At 36.7% G+C, this 18,030-nt stretch overlaps 1 protein-coding gene across 3 annotated transcripts in view; it reads left to right on the top strand.

Annotated features, from left to right (window-relative positions):
• The first annotated feature begins 513 nt into the window (after positions 1–513).
• ABCA5 (ATP binding cassette subfamily A member 5) overlaps positions 514–18,030 on the top strand; it is a 55,555-nt gene continuing 38,038 nt past the window's right edge. Inside the window, exons 1-10 of one of the 3 annotated variants that reach the window (XM_084863080.1) lie at positions 514–624; positions 4,062–4,178; positions 6,166–6,282; positions 7,227–7,431; positions 9,667–9,828; positions 10,737–10,825; positions 12,220–12,449; positions 14,019–14,160; positions 15,076–15,264; positions 16,061–16,208. In XM_084863080.1, coding sequence (XP_084719206.1) covers positions 6,181–6,282; positions 7,227–7,431; positions 9,667–9,828; positions 10,737–10,825; positions 12,220–12,449; positions 14,019–14,160; positions 15,076–15,264; positions 16,061–16,208 — 1,267 coding nt within the window. In that variant the 5' untranslated portion in view covers positions 514–624; positions 4,062–4,178; positions 6,166–6,180. The other 2 variants (XM_084863081.1, XM_084863082.1) reach the window with 2 other exon arrangements.

Genomic DNA, 18,030 nt, shown 5'->3' on the forward strand with positions numbered 1-18,030 from the left:
TACAGAAACTCAAAGCGTCCTTCTCGGCCAGATGTCCCGGGGGCGGCGTCTGACGGGGGCCGAGGAAGCAGGACCAGAGGTCACTGCACCCTATCGCTGCGGCAGGAAGGGACTGCGAGGGAGGGAAGGGACATGCGGTCCAGGGAGAGGACGGCCCGACGTCGCGGGGAATCAAAAGAAAAGAACAGATTCTTACAACTAGGGGCGACCGGGGAGGGCCGCCGGGCAAGGTCACCCGGGTGGGGACTCACACCCGAGCTCCTCACCGCCAGCCGCTTCTTCTGCCCGCGCCTCCCAGGGCAGCGCGGCGAGGGCGCCACTGCGCAGTCTCGCGGCGCGGGACCTCCCGGGCCTCCGCAGCCAGGCGGGCGCGCGGGACCCTGGTCCCCCGGCGCCCCGCGCGCCCCGCCCCCCCGCGCGCGTCCCTCACAGAGGCCCCGCCCCCCGGCGCGCGTCCCTCACGGACGCCCCGCCCACTCCACCTGAGCCCCGGCGCGCGCAACGCAGCGGCGGGGACGCGCGCGGGGGGCGCGCCTTCACGCACTTCTCGGAGCGCGGTCTGCACGGAGGGAGCACGTCCCGGCCTGACTGCGCTGCGGCTCCGGCCCCGGCCCGGGCCCTCAAGTGAGGACGGCGCCGAGGGCTGCGGCGGTGGAGGCTCCTCGGCCCGGGGGAGACCGCCCGCCGCTGGGGGAGGAGAGGGTCGAGCCGGGCGGCCGGACGCGGCCGTTGAGGGGCTGGCTGGGCAGCGGAGCAGGATGCGGGCGGGCGGGTTTGGGATGAGGTGGAGGCGGCGGGGGTGGGAGGGAGGCCGCTCCCCGGCGCGCGGGAAGCGCGGTTTGTCCCTTCTTCCCGGGCGTGAGGGTGCGGATGCTCGGGGCGCTGGGGAGAGGGCCCCGCCCGGGACCCCGGACCCCAGGCCGGCTGGGCTGGGCTGGGCTGGGCTGGGGGGCGACCGCCGGGGCGCGTCTGGGTGGACGGGGTCGGGTTGTTTCTTTCCTTGGCGCGTCGCGGGAGATGGGAAATGCTGTCCATCACACACACACACACACACACACACACACATACACACACACACACACTCAGAAAAACACACACACACACACACAGAAACACACACACATACACACACGCACAGACACACACACACACTCAGAAAAACACACATACACAGACACACGCTCAGAAAAACACACACAGAAACACACACACACACTCAAAAAAACACACACACACGGAAACACGCACACACACACCCGCGCGCCCCCGCGCCGCCGCAGCACCAGCTTCGCTCGCCCCTCAGGCCGCGGGGCGCGCTCGCTCAGCCTGGCCGCGGGGGTGTGTGGGGGGCGGTGGGCAGGGGAATGCGCGCGGCTCGTGACACGATCCGGGGGGGAAAGACACCCCGTTTTCCTCACCCGCAAAGGGGAGCTCCGGGCGGGAGCGCACGTCGGCCTGTGTGTGCGCGCTGAGCAGGGTGGCGGCAGGGAGCGCCCCGGTGGGACCGTGCTGGGCGCTGGGGCTTAGGTGTGCGCGTCAGTGAGCCTCCAGGGGGGACGGCCCGGTCTCCCGGGCATCGAGGACGTTGGGCAGGAACGGGAAGGGGAGGCCGGCAATCTAGGGTGGACTCCCCACTAGGAGCCAGGCTTAGTCTTGATCTCATTTAATCCCGAGTGCAACCCTGTGTGGTTTGGAGGTGTTATTCTAGTCGGGGAAAATGGGTCTCAGAGAGGATAAGTCACTTCTGAAGGTCTCAGCCAGAAAATAAAATAATAAAATAAAGGTAGAGCTGAGATTTCAACCCAGGGATGCCAGCCGCTACATTTCTGGCGCTTTCTGTTTTGTGTCTGGGCTCAAAGAGCGGTATTCGCTATCTTTAGGGAAGACTCCATAGGAGAGAATAGTAGGGTAATGAGGGCCGTTGGGGTGTTCCGGTAAAACCGACTTAACAAGGCGTGAATCCTTGAATACGTGCTTGTTTCAATGTATTTGCCTTTAAAAAGGGGAAATCTTACACTCAGGATAAAAGCAAATTTATTGGTACGTTCCAAATAAGATATCCATCTTATTTCCCAGATACTCAACTATGTGACCACGAGTAACAACATGAATAAAATGTAGAATCCGTGCCCTTGAGTTTAATTGGGAAGGTGGTCTTTTAAAAGAGTTTTCTGTAATACTCGACTGAACGTGGCAATCTGCATTGGTGTGTGAATTAATTGGGTTACAACAGTTTCGAGCACAAGCTTTTAGGAGCCATTAAGAGAAGGTGTTGGATAGCTTATCATTGTGCCATTGATGGCGTCGCTGTTTTCCCATTCAGCAAGAAATGCTGCCGTGAACTTTAGGTTAAAATCTAGCCATTAAGTCATTTTAACAGGAAGTATTTTGCCGTGTTATTATACTGCCTTTAGCAAATGTTCAAATAGTAGAGAAGAGAGCATTTATAATTTATCTCCTGTTAAAAGGCTTGATTTTTTTTTTTTTTGTAGTGCTTTTATTTCATTTGTTGGAAAGCCTGTGTGGGCAGGATTTCTTTCAAGTTATCCGCCAAGTATGTGTTTAACCCCTTGTTCCAAAAAATAAATGTTAAAAGTACAGAGTGGGCAAAAGTAGGCTTACCGTTGTTCGTATGGAAAAATCACACAGTAATAATAATACTTGTTTTGTGTAGTCATAGCTGTAAACAGACTTCTGCCCCACCCTGTATAGTTAATACCAGGTCCCATGCATTTCTGCTTTTGTGGCTCAGCGTTCTAATGAGCACAGTCTTCAATTTAGGCTGAAATTCTAGTAGCACTTCGTTGAAATGTATCACGTTACATTAGGCACATTAGCTGTAGATGGGTGGGTGGGTAGGAGGGATGGTGGGGCATGTTGGAAATTTCCAGTAGCTTCAGTATTCAGTGAAGTAGAAATCGGCTTGTCATCGAGGGTAATGGGGTGGGGTGGGGTGGGGTTCTGGGGCGGGGAAGAGGTGGTTGAAGGGGGGTGTGTGGACGCTTTTTGAAGGTTTGGAGCTTTGAGACGGTGAACAGATTGGTGAAATAGATGATTGCCAGGCAACTAACCAGTCAGGCTGAGGTATGAAAAGCCCGGTAGAGGAAATAGGGGGTGCTATATGTGGGTACACAAAATAGTGTCTTAATTTGATTTCGCACCCTAGGTGTTCCACAATTTATTTCCATTGCCCATCTGTACAGTGTGGTATGGAGCATGCACCTGCCATCCTTTGCCCTAATTCACTTTGTGCCTCTGCCATATTGCAGGTGTCCTTGTTCTTTATGCAAGTTAAGCTTTTTTGGGAGTCTAGCTTTTCCTTTTTTTTTTTTTTTTTTTCCCCTCTGCCTGGAATTTCCATTCCAGTCTTTTCCAAGCTCTTTCCCCCAATTTCACTTATCACATTATATTGCATCTTATCTATCTGTAAAGTCAGTGATAGGATCTAACTTATTTTTCGTCATTATGTTTAGTGTGAAATGAATGTGCCACTTTTCTCTTTCTTATTCCTTTAATCTGTATCAGGGGTCAGTAGGCCCCCATTTCTGTAAAGAGCCACATAGTTAATATTTTAGGTTTTGCAGACCATCTGGCCTGTGTTTCAGTTACCTAACTCTGCTCTTGGAGCACAAAGCAGTCACAGACAATACCGAAACGAATGAGCATGGCTGTGTTCCAGTAACACTCTATTTGAATTTCATGTGATTTTTACATGTCATGGGCTATTATTCTTTGATTTCCCAATCCCCCAATAATAAAAATGGGGGGGAAAACCCTCTGAACTCGGGTTGTACAAAACAGGCTGGATTTAGCCACCACCTCCTCGATTGTCATTTGCACAACATTGATCTCTAGACTCTCAGAAAGCCTCGTAATTTGCAGGAAGGTGATATTGGTTATAATATTACCATTAGTGGTAGAGAAGCAAAGATAGATTAAGCAGGTTTTTTTTTTGTCAAGAATCTCATGGGCAAGTTCAAGATTAAGACTAAGACGTGAAAAAAAAAAAAAGATGATGACCAGTTTGGTAACTGCAATTACGGTTTATTTATTGGTTACAGACTTGGAACAGAGGAGCGATAATCAGCTTTGCTGGGGTGGAACAGAAGTAACTTCAGACAGTCAGCGGGACATTTTCAGCTGAGAGCCCCTTCTGAGACTCTTTCAGGCTTGCTAAGGTGATTGGCCACATCTGTTACCAGAAGGTTAAGAACAGGGTGATTCACTTTATTTTATAGGATATAATCTGAATTCATTTCTCTCGGAAATAAAACCAATGCCTCCCAAATTATTTTCCCCTAACAATTATTTCTAAAGGTCATGTACATTTTGTATTGTTTTGAGAAAGATGAAATATGTTTCATAGCATGCTAATGCAGTAATCAATATTTCTTTAGTAAACAAATGAATGTTTGAGATTGAGTTTCAGATTATGTAAACTTCTAATCTTTAAGTCAATTATTAATATATTAGAAAAGGAGAGAGGGCTTTAGTAGCTTTCAGTTTTCTTGCAATTTATTTGATTTAGTATGAATTATTTAACCTAAGAAAGTATTCATCTAGGAAAGTTAAATATTTGATTAATACTAGGTGTTTAAAACCTATCTAATTATTTAAAGCTGTACAACAAAAGTAACACATTCCCCAGGTATGCTGTGAGTCAATAGAAAGTAACTTAAATTTTTTTAAACTTCTGTACCTTTATTTCGGTATATTTGTCATTTTCTTTAGCACTTAAGAAGTGGGTTTGTTAAAGAGTATTTTTTACCAAAATAACTGCGTTGATAAGACTTTGAGTCAGAACTATATCAAGCGTTACAAGTTTTGAAAGGTATATGTTAAAAATATGCCATTAAAAGTTTTAATGTTTATTAGTTGTAAACTTGTGCATTCAAGGATCATCTAATGTTGCAAAAAAAAAAAGTCTGATATATGTTGCTACTCAGAAAGCTGCTCTTTAATGTTGTGTGACCCTCTCCATCCTTTCCAGCTCTGCCATGTGCTTGTGTGAACTATATTACTAGAGAGCGAACTCCTGGATATTATTTGCATGATTCTGTTCTCACAGCCAATGTTAAATGTGGGGCAGGCCAGGCCTTCTTCGCTGCCTTTCCCTTTTATTCTTTTGAACACCACCACTTGCTGGAGCACTTTACTTAATAGTGGCTATAAACGTTTTGCCAGAAGATTTCGAAATCTTGGCATTGGCTTCTGATTTTCATTTCTTAAAAAAAAAGAGTTGATATTTTCCACATGCTTCATTTGCCAAGTCATTTTGGATTGTATGAGACTCTGAGTTTTGCCTTAATCCTATGGAGAGTGTTGTTCCTTTCTTTTAGCCTGCTGCCAACCCAGTTAGGTTCCGGCTGCAGGTTTCTACCCACACTGTGTGAGCTGTGGTTCTATTTCGGTTTGGTTTACAAGAGCCTTTGCACTGCAGTTTGGATGTGTCCCGTGTGTACCACCCAGTGACAGGTCTGGATCTGGACAGTGGTCTGACATCTGTCTGTTCAGTTCCTCAAGCCTGTGGTACACAGAATAGGATAAGATCCCTGTATGCCCAGTTTGGAGGTTAGTCCAGGAGTTAATAAACAACTTGGCTGTGTTTCTTTCCCGAGCTCCTTTTGATTTGTTCTCCCTCTGGCTTTCCTCTTTTTCATCCTCCAGCCGGAAAGCTATGGTTTATCTGTATCACTGAGCTACACACTTTTGCCACCACATTCACGACATGAGGGGCGTGTTGGCAAGGAAGGAAGAAAGCAGTAGGATTTGGCCCCCCTCCTTTGGAACCATAACTTGCATTATTGCAGCCTGCCACTCCTTTCTTGGTATTGCAGGGGGGTGGGGACACAAGAAAAAGCAGAAAACAAAATAAGATTGGTGCCCTGGTGCCTGCTTGCAGTGCATTCCAGTAAAAAGTGGCAAGCTCCCTGTTGGCTGGGTGGTAGTCATAATTCCTGCTCCCTCTTGTTTCACATGCCACTAATTACCTCCCAGGGTCTTCTAATTGCTGCTCAGAGGCAGCATGGAGTATACTTAACTCCATCCAACCTGAGACTGAGACATCCGTTTGTTTTGCCATTAAGAATGGCATGTTCTTAACTGTGTGGTTCCAGTTTTTAAAAAGGTTTTAATTTTTGTTTTTAAATCTCCCCCCTTTAATAGACTGACCCAGAAAACATGGCTACCGCAATTAGGGAGGTGGGAGTTTGGAGACAAACCAGGACACTGCTACTGAAGAATTACCTAATTAAATGCAGGACTAAAAAAAGTAGTGTTCAGGTAAGTTAAATGTTTTTCTTTCTTATGCCCTCTTGCAGTTTATATTGCATTCCATCTTTAAGAGATGTTTATTTTGCTGAGTACATTTTTATTATAATTTAATATTGTTAGGTTCCTTTAATTTGTGAAGTAAAAAAGCCATAGAAAGCTATTTTCTAAATGTTAAAAATTCTAATGATTCCTAAATTTAGTTAATGTCTGATATCAGTGCTTAATTTTGAATTTTTAGAAATGCATTTCCCAAGTTTCATGATATGAAAAATAAATTCCACAGACAACTTTGTTGAACATTATTTTGTAATTTATTCCCCGTAACTTCTCATCTTTTGACTCTTGGTTGAGTTGCCTAACATTACCAAAATTATGTCATGTATTTGTTTAAAGTAATTTTTAAAGCATACATTGCTTTAAAGGCTAAAGGAAAAATAAAAACTCTGGCTAACCAGTTAATAATAATTTTAAAGGATGAAAATATATTTTTTATTTCTTTCCTGAAACCAGAACAGTTAAATAGCAAGATGAAATAATAGATAGTTCATCTCTATTATAGTGGACTATTGAATTTAACTGAGTGTAGTTTTAGAAATTTAGGTATAATTAAAGCATGAGCTTTAATGTAGAACTAAATAAAGATATTTTTATGGTCCTCTCTATTAGGGGTGTTTGGTAAGTTATTTTAAATAAAATTATATATGAGTACATTTGTTTAAATACATTAATTTTTATGTCTTAATTTATTACATGACTTGTTTTTTAAAATACAGTAAAAATTTAAAGGAAAATTAATATGACTGTTGGGTTAGGATAGAACTGCTTTTATCTTTTTATACTTGAGAGCCAAATTTCTCATGTTTTTTCTTGGTATTATATTATTTGCATAGAAACTTTGATGAATTTTGTTGTCATTGTTATACTTCATAATTATTTTGTTTCCTTTATTATAGGAAATTCTTTTTCCATTGTTTTTTCTATTTTGGTTAATATTAATTAGCATGATGCATCCAAATAAGAAATATGAAGAAGTGCCTGATATTGAACTTAATCCTATGGACAAATCTATTCTCTTTAACCTAATTCTTGGATATACTCCAGTGACTAATATTACAAGAAACATCATGCAAATGGTTTCTACTGATCACCTTTCTGATGGTATTGTGAGCTTTTATCTCTGTATTCTATCTGTTACAGAAAACCTCTTCAGTATTTTTCTACTTGCTTTATTGAGAAAATAACATTCTTAACACTTAGAGACATGCCCTTTCACCAAAGTATAGTTTTTAAAAAATATTAAAATCATTTAATTCTTCTCTTATTTTTCTTCTGAAACTTTAATTTATATTTTTGTTAGTAGGATGCATATAATATATGTTTTAATAGTTTATTTTTAATTCTTAGGCCATCACAAAGTAAGTGTATTTATATGGGACAAAAGATTGGAAGGAACATTTCGAGTCTGTCTCATGTAATAATTAAGAAGTTGGAAACATATGATAAAGATGATAAAGAAGTAATCTTTTCAGATTGCCATACTTATTTATGGAGGTATATGGTGTCAACTGGAGAAGCACTTAGTTTTGGATACTGTGACTGTGGCTATGTGCCTAAGTCTGTTTTTCTCAGTTTGTACTTCTCACAAAGAAATGGAATAGGAAACATTGAGGTACGAAGAGTGAAGTGGCTGAGCGAGAACCTAAAGCAGGACTTGGAGAAAGTGACAGAAATGTTCATACTGTGGTGACTGATTTAATGAAATGCTGAATTGCAGAAAAGAACAGATTAACATGTCTTATGATAACAGATGAACATGTTTTATAATAGGGTAGTTGTAATTAACTTTTAGTATATGACATGACATTATCGGATAGCGCATCATTCAATAGAAGATATTTGTTTACATAATCAGGAGTCAAGTAACTTCCCCCATTGATTTCTTTCTGGCTTAGTGCTATTTAATATTTTTATCCAACACCTATCTTATTAGTATATAGCATGTTTGTTGATTTATCATATTAAGCACAAGTAACATGGATAATCATAATAATTTAGCATGCCAGCTCAAAAAACTGATCAGAAATGTTAACAGAATTTATTGATAACTCTAAGCAGGAGAATATCATATACACCAAAGAAATTCAAGTCAGTGTATATTAATTTAGATGCCAAAATAGTAGAAACATAGATTTTTTAAAAGTTCTGTCATTTTAATATAAGCTATCTGAAAGTGGAATATACCTACATAAATGGTAATTTGACTAAGAGGACGTTGACCTAATACCCTTTTTATTCGTATCAATCCTGGAGTTGCAGGTCTACCTTAAGAGGTCTGGAAAATCACAGTAATTAACATTTAAGTAATACTTTAAATTTACAAAGCATTTTCATATTTGTAACTGCATTTGATCTTAAGAATACAGTGTGATCAGGTAGGTATTATGCATCAGGATATTAAAGTTTGGGGAATTATTTGCCTGTGCTCACTCAGCTAATAAGTAATAAAGTTAAATACTAATCCTACGTTCTTTCCACTTCACCACATGTGCTGAAGCTTCTGTACTGAAAACTAGTTGCTTGTAAATAAAGCTTCAATAAAATATTTTAAAATTAGGATTATCTGATGTGAAAGGATCTGAATGATGACTACAGTATTTCCTCCATGTATCTTCTAAAAGAGGAATAGGCTATATTGGTTTTTAGTGCCAATTTTTATTCAAAGAAGCATTGCATCATAGTTACAAAAATATATACTTTAGTGTCTGGGAAGAATTATGGAATTTTCTTCATAAGAAGATATTTGAAAAAAAAATACCACTCATTTATCAAGAACTTATTTGTATAGTTTAACTTGGAGATAGATAAGTGAACTGCAGGTATCACATATAAAGTGTATATTATCATACCAATAACATGTATTGGTACATAATTTATATAGTTAAATCGTGTGTGTAAAATTTTACTATTTGTTATTTTTTAGTATTTTTTTAGAAGAGCTCTTCATTTTCTAAGAAGCTAGAACAGGGGTCCTCAAACTTTTTAAAGTGGGGGCCAGATCACAGTCCCTCAGAGAGCTGGAGGGCCGGACTATATGAACTACTAATTCCTACTGTAACACCTTGGCTGCGCTCACTGCCCAAAAAACCTGGCGGGCAGGATCAGACTCCCCTGGGGGCTGCATGTGGCCCGCGGGCCGTAGTTTGAAGACCCCTGAGCTAGAACATAAAACAGAAGTGCTTATAAAATATTATATTCATCAACTATAAAGGCCTATTGTATTAGATAATTTATTTTAAATTGTGACTTAACTATATTGTTGTATTTTTATCTCTCTCAAAAAAAATTTTTTTTTTATATTTTATATTTTATATTTTATATTTTTGTATTTTATAGTCATAATTACTGAAGAATATGCAAATGAAAAGGAATTGCTAGCAGCCAGTCTTTCTAAGACCGACAGCTTTGTAGGCGTGTTTTTCAAAGACTTCATGTCCTACGAACTCCGTTTTTTTCCTGATATGATTCCAGTAACTTCTGTTTATATGAATTCAAGAGGTAAGTAGTTTCCCCTAAAAAAATTGAAAACTTGTTAAATGCATGTGTTTTGCTGCTCATAGTTTACATGCAAAATTTTAGTCAGGTCCAACATTGGCATTTTCAATAATACTTTTTTATTCAGATAAGAAAACTGTCAAGTGTAGCATGAATATATGTAAGTCTACTTAAATAACCACCTATCTACATCTACGTATATAATACAAAATACAATTAATCTAACACACATTTTCATTTTAATACATTTATATAACATCAATTACTGTAACACAAAAATGTATCTTGTATTATATGACTGTCTAAATCTGTATTTTTTTCTCCATTTAATTGTTTTCACAAATAGTATATTACATATCTTTAAAACCTCAAGGTTTTCCACCAGAGAACTTCATTAGTTTGTGTTTGAAACATGGAAAACAGCCTTCAGTGCTTAAACTTCTGAAGAAATATTATTAACCAGAAACATTTGTTGATCAGTATTGAAGTCACTATCATTATGCTAAGTATTGAATTTGTGGCTAATTCCAAAAAGGCCTTAGATAATATTTTTTTCTATTGACTTAACCTGGGCTTGTCATTGTATCTGGAAGTGCTTTCAAGCTTATAAGTCATTGTAGAGTAACTTTCCTTAAAACAAAAAAGTGGCTTATTTTAAATATCTTTACAATTTCTTTCTATTTATTTTTATTTATCATTCAGTATCATAACACTTGTTAACGTATTCTACAATTTCAATGAACAAGTCAGGAATGTGATATTTTTAGTTTTTGAAGGGTAATTGCTTATTTTCTTTGGTCCTGTAGAAAATGAGTAATCATATTTTGGTAAACCTCCATGTTACCTTTAAAAGAAGGCATTTGCAAGTCATGCAGAATCTTATATCTCACATTTCCTCCCTCCCCCTATAGCTGGCTGTTCAAAATCATGTGAGGCTGCTCAGTACTGGTCCTCAGGGTTCACAGCTTTACAAGCATCCATAGACGCTGCCATTATCCAGGTAAATATGATAAAGGAAGAAAAGAAAACCAAACCTTATTTTAACAGTTATGCCCTAGGTATTTACAACAGTATTTGTTTTGACTGCTGTCAAATGAATAAAATACATAACTTATTACAATTTAAGAAAAAAGATAAGGACAAAGTCATATTTTCTGTTTTAATATTTTTGAAACCCACATTTAACGGATAATTTCTAAATATATAATTCAGCATTCTATGTATCTGTATTATTGTATCTGTGTTGACCATAGGTAATATTTGTGAAAGATCTGTATTTTCAGACTTTGCCCCTTGAATAAAAATAACTTAGACTATATTTATCTTAATCATAGTAGTAGATTTTATTTTTTAATTTAACATAATTTATCTGCCAAACATGATTCTAAGTTATGTGCTAATATTAACCAATTTAATCTTTTCCAACCCTTTGTGATTGGTGCTGCTGTCATTATGTCCATTTTATATATGAAACTAGAGGGAGATTAAGTGATTTTCCAAAACTTGGTTAATTTAGAGGCAAAGCTAGTTCAGCCTATTGCTTTTTGGCAGTGTAATTTTAGTACTATTCTGCCACTAGGATTGCATATAGAATGTTTCAATTATATTTTAAAGACAAGCTTAGGCCTGATCCATGCTTCACATTTTTATAAAAATGAACAGGAGGCCTTGAACAGAAGACCTATCTCTGTTGTTAGACTGCTATATAGTAAAACGATTACAATAATGCTTTACCTGACAGGGTTGTTAAAAGAATCAAAGGAGATAATATACATAGAATCATTTTATAAACTCTCACACATGGGATATGTTTTATAGATATGTAATATTACACAAATCAGTAATACAGAAGTTTAAGGTACAGACAGTCCAGATCACACTGGAAGAATAGGCCAAGCAGATCACATTTTATACATTACATTGAATATTGGTAGAGGTATCATAGGGCATCAATTACATTATTCTATCTATACATGCTGTACACATATAAAACAATAGGATATACTATTTAAAAAACTCCATTTAAAAGTACACTTTTAATGATATTCATGTTACTAGTAATCATTCCTTAATTCTTCAATTTTATAAATGAATATGTTAATAATTGCTTAAGATGATAACTATGAAATTTTATTTTCTTTGACAAATTATTTTAACAAAATATGTATACTTCCCAACTTCTGACTTTAAACTTTATGGTCTGCTTCCAGAATACATAAAAGCAATATTCTCTGTCATGGTTTTGGGGTCAGTCACTTTATTTCAGGTGTTTAGCTTCTTGAAGATTGTATTAACTAGGTTATTGACTAATTTTCTTGGTATATTTATCACAATTTTTTAGGGGTTACTTTCAGAAGAAAATTAATCGAATGTATTTACATTTTCCAATTATAGTTGAAGACCAATGTTTCTGTATGGAAGGAGCTGGAATCAACTAAAGCTGTTATTATGGGAGAAACTGCTGTTGTAGAAATAGATACCTTTCCCCGAGGAGTAATTTTAATATACTTAGTAATAGCATTTTCACCCTTTGGATACTTTTTGGCAATTCATATCGTGGCAGAAAAAGAGAAAAAGCTAAAAGAGTTTTTAAAGATAATGGGACTTCATGACACTGCCTTTTGGTATGTTATTAAAAGTTTATTCAGTATGGTTATTAATTATACAAATTTCAGAATTTCAATTTCGTTACTCACCTGATTTGGTAGGAGAGGTACTGCTCCTGTTTTCTCACAGTGCTTGTCTTTCTCTTGAAATGTGAGACTATTCAACCAGCTTCTGCAATCGATTGGCTTGTTTTAACATAAGAAAAGTGGGGTTTGGAAAGCCTATTAACATTACATGTTAAATTTTATTGCACATTTTGTTTGCATTGATAAAGTGTGCTCCATGTATTTTAGTGTATTTCTTCACTGCATAGAATATATGGGATCTTGGAGAGTTAGAAATTAATTGCTTTGTATGGTCCTCTCCCAATATCGTAGCATGTATATGCTATTTAAAAATTTAGTTAAAGTGATTGAACTTTGTGCATGCAGGTTATAGGCTTTTTTCCTGGGGGGAAAAAAGGTTATTTGTGTGAATTAAGATGAAATTGAAATAATTGATAGAGAAACAAATGAAAAATGTTTTCACAAGTGAACATTTTGAAACAATGATAATTTTATAGAGTCATGCATTTTTATTAGTAATTCTAGGTGTATTTTTTTTGAGTTTTACTTTTGTGTTGTGAGAAAATTTATTTTGACTCCATATTGGGAGAAAAGTTAATACATTTTGGGAAAAGTTAGTAAGTAATGGGAGTTGGTATTATAGGCCACTTTACAAAATTTTATTCCATTTAACTCAATGCAACAGTTAATTATAACACTTTACCTGCTGAGATCATTGTGTATAACCTGTTTTCTTTGCTCCTTTTTTCCCCCTCCTGTCATTTTAGCAGTGATTGGTTTTTTAGATGCATTGGGTTATTAAAGTATTTTGTGAGGAAGCAGTAGCTGGAAGAATTTAGGCAAAACAGTCTTTCAGTGCTTCATGTTTACCTTTGTAAAATGATGGGCTGCATTTTGGAAATTTAGGTATTCTTAGCTCTATTATAGTGATTTTTATGATAGCATATATTAAATCAACTACTAACTTGATAGATAAAGATAAAATGAAACTACTATAGAAATTCCATTGAGCTCTGATTTGAGGAGAAATTTCGAACAAATATAGTGAATCTGTTATTGATCTTGATCTGATGTGTAAATATGTAGTAATTATGTTGTTAGTGATTAGTGATGTAGTCTTGTTTAAAATATCATAAGTTACCAGGGGTTTTATTGTAGCACATGCACCAAAGAAAATTGTTAGTCATTAAACTCGTGTATTTTAAGAAAATCAGAAGTAATGTGTATGATTGAAATTTTGAAATATTAAATTTAAATTATCATGTTGATAACTCATTTTTTTACTCTTGCAAAGATAATCACCATTTAATATCTATATCAGAGTATAACTTAACCAGTACAGTATTTTTAATTACATATAAGAGTATTCATTTTCAATACATGAACATACACAGAAATTAATAGGTTGATTTAATTTTAAGAATATAATGGCTGAAATAAAGATGAAATGTGGTTTAAAGTGATTTTGAACTTTTAAAACCCATGCATTTAACCATAAATATATTTGAATTCTCATTTTAGGCTCTCCTGGGTTCTTCTGTATGCAAGTTTGATTTTTCTCATGTCCATTCTAATGGCAGTTATTGCAACAACTTCCGCGTTATTCCCTCAAAGTAGCTGCGTCGTGATATTTCTACTCTTTTTCTTGTATGGACTATCATCTGTAAGTATTTCCACTTGAAATAGGAATAAGGAACTGCCAAAATATTTGTTTAATGTAGTAAAGTCTTATTCTTTGGCTTACTTATATAGTCAATTTCCCAAGAAAGACAGATTGTTATGAGGTTATTGATAAATGACACATATGGCATCATTGTACCTCGTTCTAGGAAAGGTACAAAATAGTCTCAGGTTTCAATTAAACTTGTTTTTATACGATGTATTTCACATACAAATCCTCTGAACCTATTTTTTACTCTTCATATAACATGCATTTAAGATTGTGTAGTACTAGACTTTTTATCCCTTTGTTTCATGAAATCTTGAAAGTAAACATATTATAGGATGATGTTGTATAAAGATATGTCTTTGTAAATGCAGATCTTGGGAAGTGTTGATGTCCATTCAGTATATTGGCTGAATGCTGACTGTTAATGACCAGCCTTTGCTTTAAGTGGTTCCAGTTTCCATCTTGGTTGGCTTATATACCCATGCTTTGCCAGTTATAAATATTTCACTATCACTTCTTTTCTTTAACATAATAATTTACATATCACTCACACACTTTTCTACATAATTGCCCAGTTTTTAATGTGTTTTGTTTCATATCGAAACATAAAACTTTAAAGATGGGGTCTATATTTAAAAGCTTATTGATTTATTGTTTTGTTCATGTATGTGTACATCTAACTCCAGAAACACATAGCTGTTATGGTTTCTGTAGACTACAGATGATCATGTTTGCCTCCTATCTACAATAGATAATATGCAGTTTTTAAGTTTGTCAGTTTAAATTTTTAAAAGTATATTTCTATTTGTATGAAAATAAAATATCTTACTGTAGCATTTAGAAATTATTGTACTTTAATACCAATGTATATGAACAATGTGCATTAAACTTAATATTTATATTTTATAGGTATTTTTTGCTTTAATGCTGACACCTCTGTTTAAAAAGTCAAAACATGTGGGAATAGTTGAATTTTTAGTCACTGTGGCTTTTGGATTTGTTGGCCTTTTGATAGTCCTCATGGAGAGTTTTCCCAAATCATTAGTGTGGCTTTTAAGTCCCTTCTGTCAGTGTACTTTTTTGATTGGTATTGCACAGGTAGGTGGCATATTTATGTTGCTTTCACTAAATGTTGTCTTTTCTGTTCACCTTCATGCAGCTTGTTATACTACCATGATTTGAAAGAAAAAAAAACACATTAAATTTAAATCTGAGAAAGGAATATTTGAATGCTGGAGTACATTTTATACTGGTTTCATTTATATTTTCTCCATTTTAATTTGTTCATTTATATTACCTGTTTGTAAATTCTCCTCGTTCTCTGTTAGCATATCTCAGCAGTCTAGTTCATTGCAATAACTCAGTTTGTTAGAAGTGATTAGTTTAGGTGTCAGGTAATTTAGATTGCTTATGGCCTGCTTACATTGTTACCTGTTGTAAAATAATCTCAGATGTTTGTCTGGAGGAAATTGTGTGTGGAGCAGAACAAATATTTAATGACTGTAGCAATAAAATAAGTAGACTTAGTGGATATTATTGGTCCAGGATTCATGGGATTATCATTCACCTAAATAATATCATACTTTATTTTTATTTAATTTGATAACTGATAGTATATATAATTCAATACCCCAGGAGTGGATGTATACTAGTTTTAGAAGCACCACATTAAAAATATGATTGAAAGGGATTGCTGTTATAAACTTAAGAGTTTGGTAAAGTTCTTACTGTTTTCCTTATAAATTTATGTTACTATTATAACATGGTAGATTTTAATCTGTTAAAAGGCTCAGTTTGATTACTGTCACTCTGGACATAAGAAGTAATTCTTAGTAGTAATTTTGCTTATTTTTTATCATTTTTGTATAATAAAATTGGTATTTCTGTTCTCCAGGTCATGCATTTGGAAGATATTAATGAAGGTGCTTTATTTTATAATTTGACTGAAGGTCCATATCCTCTAATTATTACTATTATCATGCTAATACTTAATAGTATATTCTATGTCCTCTTGGCTGTTTATCTTGATCAAGTCATTCCAGGTATGCACATAGTTTTTGGATTTAACTTTAAAGATTTTTAGTTTTGTCCAATAGGATCAACTTAACTTTGTTTCTTTTTTAGCCAAAGCACCCAACTTATATTCATTGTTAAAGCTTTTAATTTAATCTTAATTAAATATATTTTGTACCTGTGTCTTAACCAGTAGTGAATACAAGAAAATTGTGTAAAAAGAGAGCAGTTTTTTTTCCAAATATATATATTTTTTATTTAAGAGATAGAAACATGAATGAAGAGAGAGAATCATTGATTGGCTGCTTCCTGCCCATCCCCCACTGAGGACCAAGCCCACACCCTGGGCATGAGCTGTAGACCGGAACCAAACCTGGGACCCTTGAGTCCACAGGGCAATGCTCTAGCCACTGAGTCAAACTGGCTAGGGCAAGAGCAGTTTGTTTTAAAAGGTTTGAGTCCCTAACTGAACTTCTTAACTTGGTACTTCCCTATCTCAGTCTTCTTTGGTTAAAGTGTTTCATAATTTTACCCTCTACGGTCTAAAATATGAAGCAATCTTATAACTCCTACCATTTCCCTCATCTTCTATCCTACATCCGTAACAGCAATTTTCAATGGGTGTGCTCCCTATTTAGTCAGATACACTGACTTCTTTTCCCTTCGATTGTCAAAATAAAACAACAGCCAACACAACAACAAAACAAAATAGCTGTCCAGTGTGAATGAATCAAAACTATACCTTTTTTGGGGGGGTCTGGCCAACAAAAGATACAACATCTTTTGGTGTGCCACTCAATTCTAGTAATTAGTTTTTGTGTTCCATGAGATGAATATCACTGATAAAGCAAATGCCTATAGATTCAAAATATTATGCAGTACCCTTACTACTTTTCCCCTTGAGTTCATTATTTTTGTCTGTGTTCTAGACTTGCACTGTTTTATATGGTAACTGCTAAGCACATGTAACTTAAAATTTAAATTAAGTAGAATAAATTAACAATTCATTTCCTCATAGCACAGCCACATTGCAAGTGCTTAGTAGCCACATATGGCCTGTTAATTACCATATCGTCCAGCATAGATATAAGACATTTCTATCATTGCTGAAAGTTGTATTAGGTAGCACTAGTATAGACTCTCATCTAATTACTTACCTTAAGTCTAAGAACTTCAGTATTTCCTTTAATCAGGTTAATTACCCACTCAAAATCCTTAGTGAGCATATCCTTATTAAATAGATATTTCTAGTTAAATAGAAACTTATTATAATATATGTTAATGTCCTCCACAATACTTGTATATATTGATATTTAATCTCTTCTAATCACCCTCTCCGTATTAACTTAATATTCATTAGTACAGTCCTATTTACCTATTTAAACACATATCCAGTGTATTGGATAGTTTTCAGCTACTCATAGCAGAAAATCTTTTCTTATTGGCTTAAACAAAAAAAGGAAATCAATTGTTTTTTACTTCAAAGAAGTCCAGAGATAGGATGGCTTTCAAGTTGTTTGACTTGCTCAACCATGTCATCTGGGACCCACTGTCCCCATGTTTTTTCCAGCTTAGTCTCTAGTTTGGCAGATTTGCTCTCCTCATGACCTCAGGGTTTTATTCTTCTTTGTTTCATGGCCAGTGGAAGAGGGAGGGCGAAACTTTCTCCCAACTAAGCCCTTTGCTGCTTCTGTCTGATTGGTTACATGCTTATGGCTGGGGCAATAGCAATCACTAGAGCATGTCAAGAAATGATTAGATCGATTAGAATCTTCTGGGTAATTAGGATCAGATTTCTTTGAAATGTGGCCATCTAGGAGTGGATATTCTTAAAGTGTCAGTTTTGGGGAA

Source organism: Pipistrellus hanaki (genome assembly GCF_964339955.1).
Source record: "Pipistrellus hanaki genome assembly, chromosome: 16".
In the NCBI taxonomy this organism is placed as follows: Eukaryota; Metazoa; Chordata; class Mammalia; order Chiroptera; family Vespertilionidae; genus Pipistrellus; species Pipistrellus hanaki.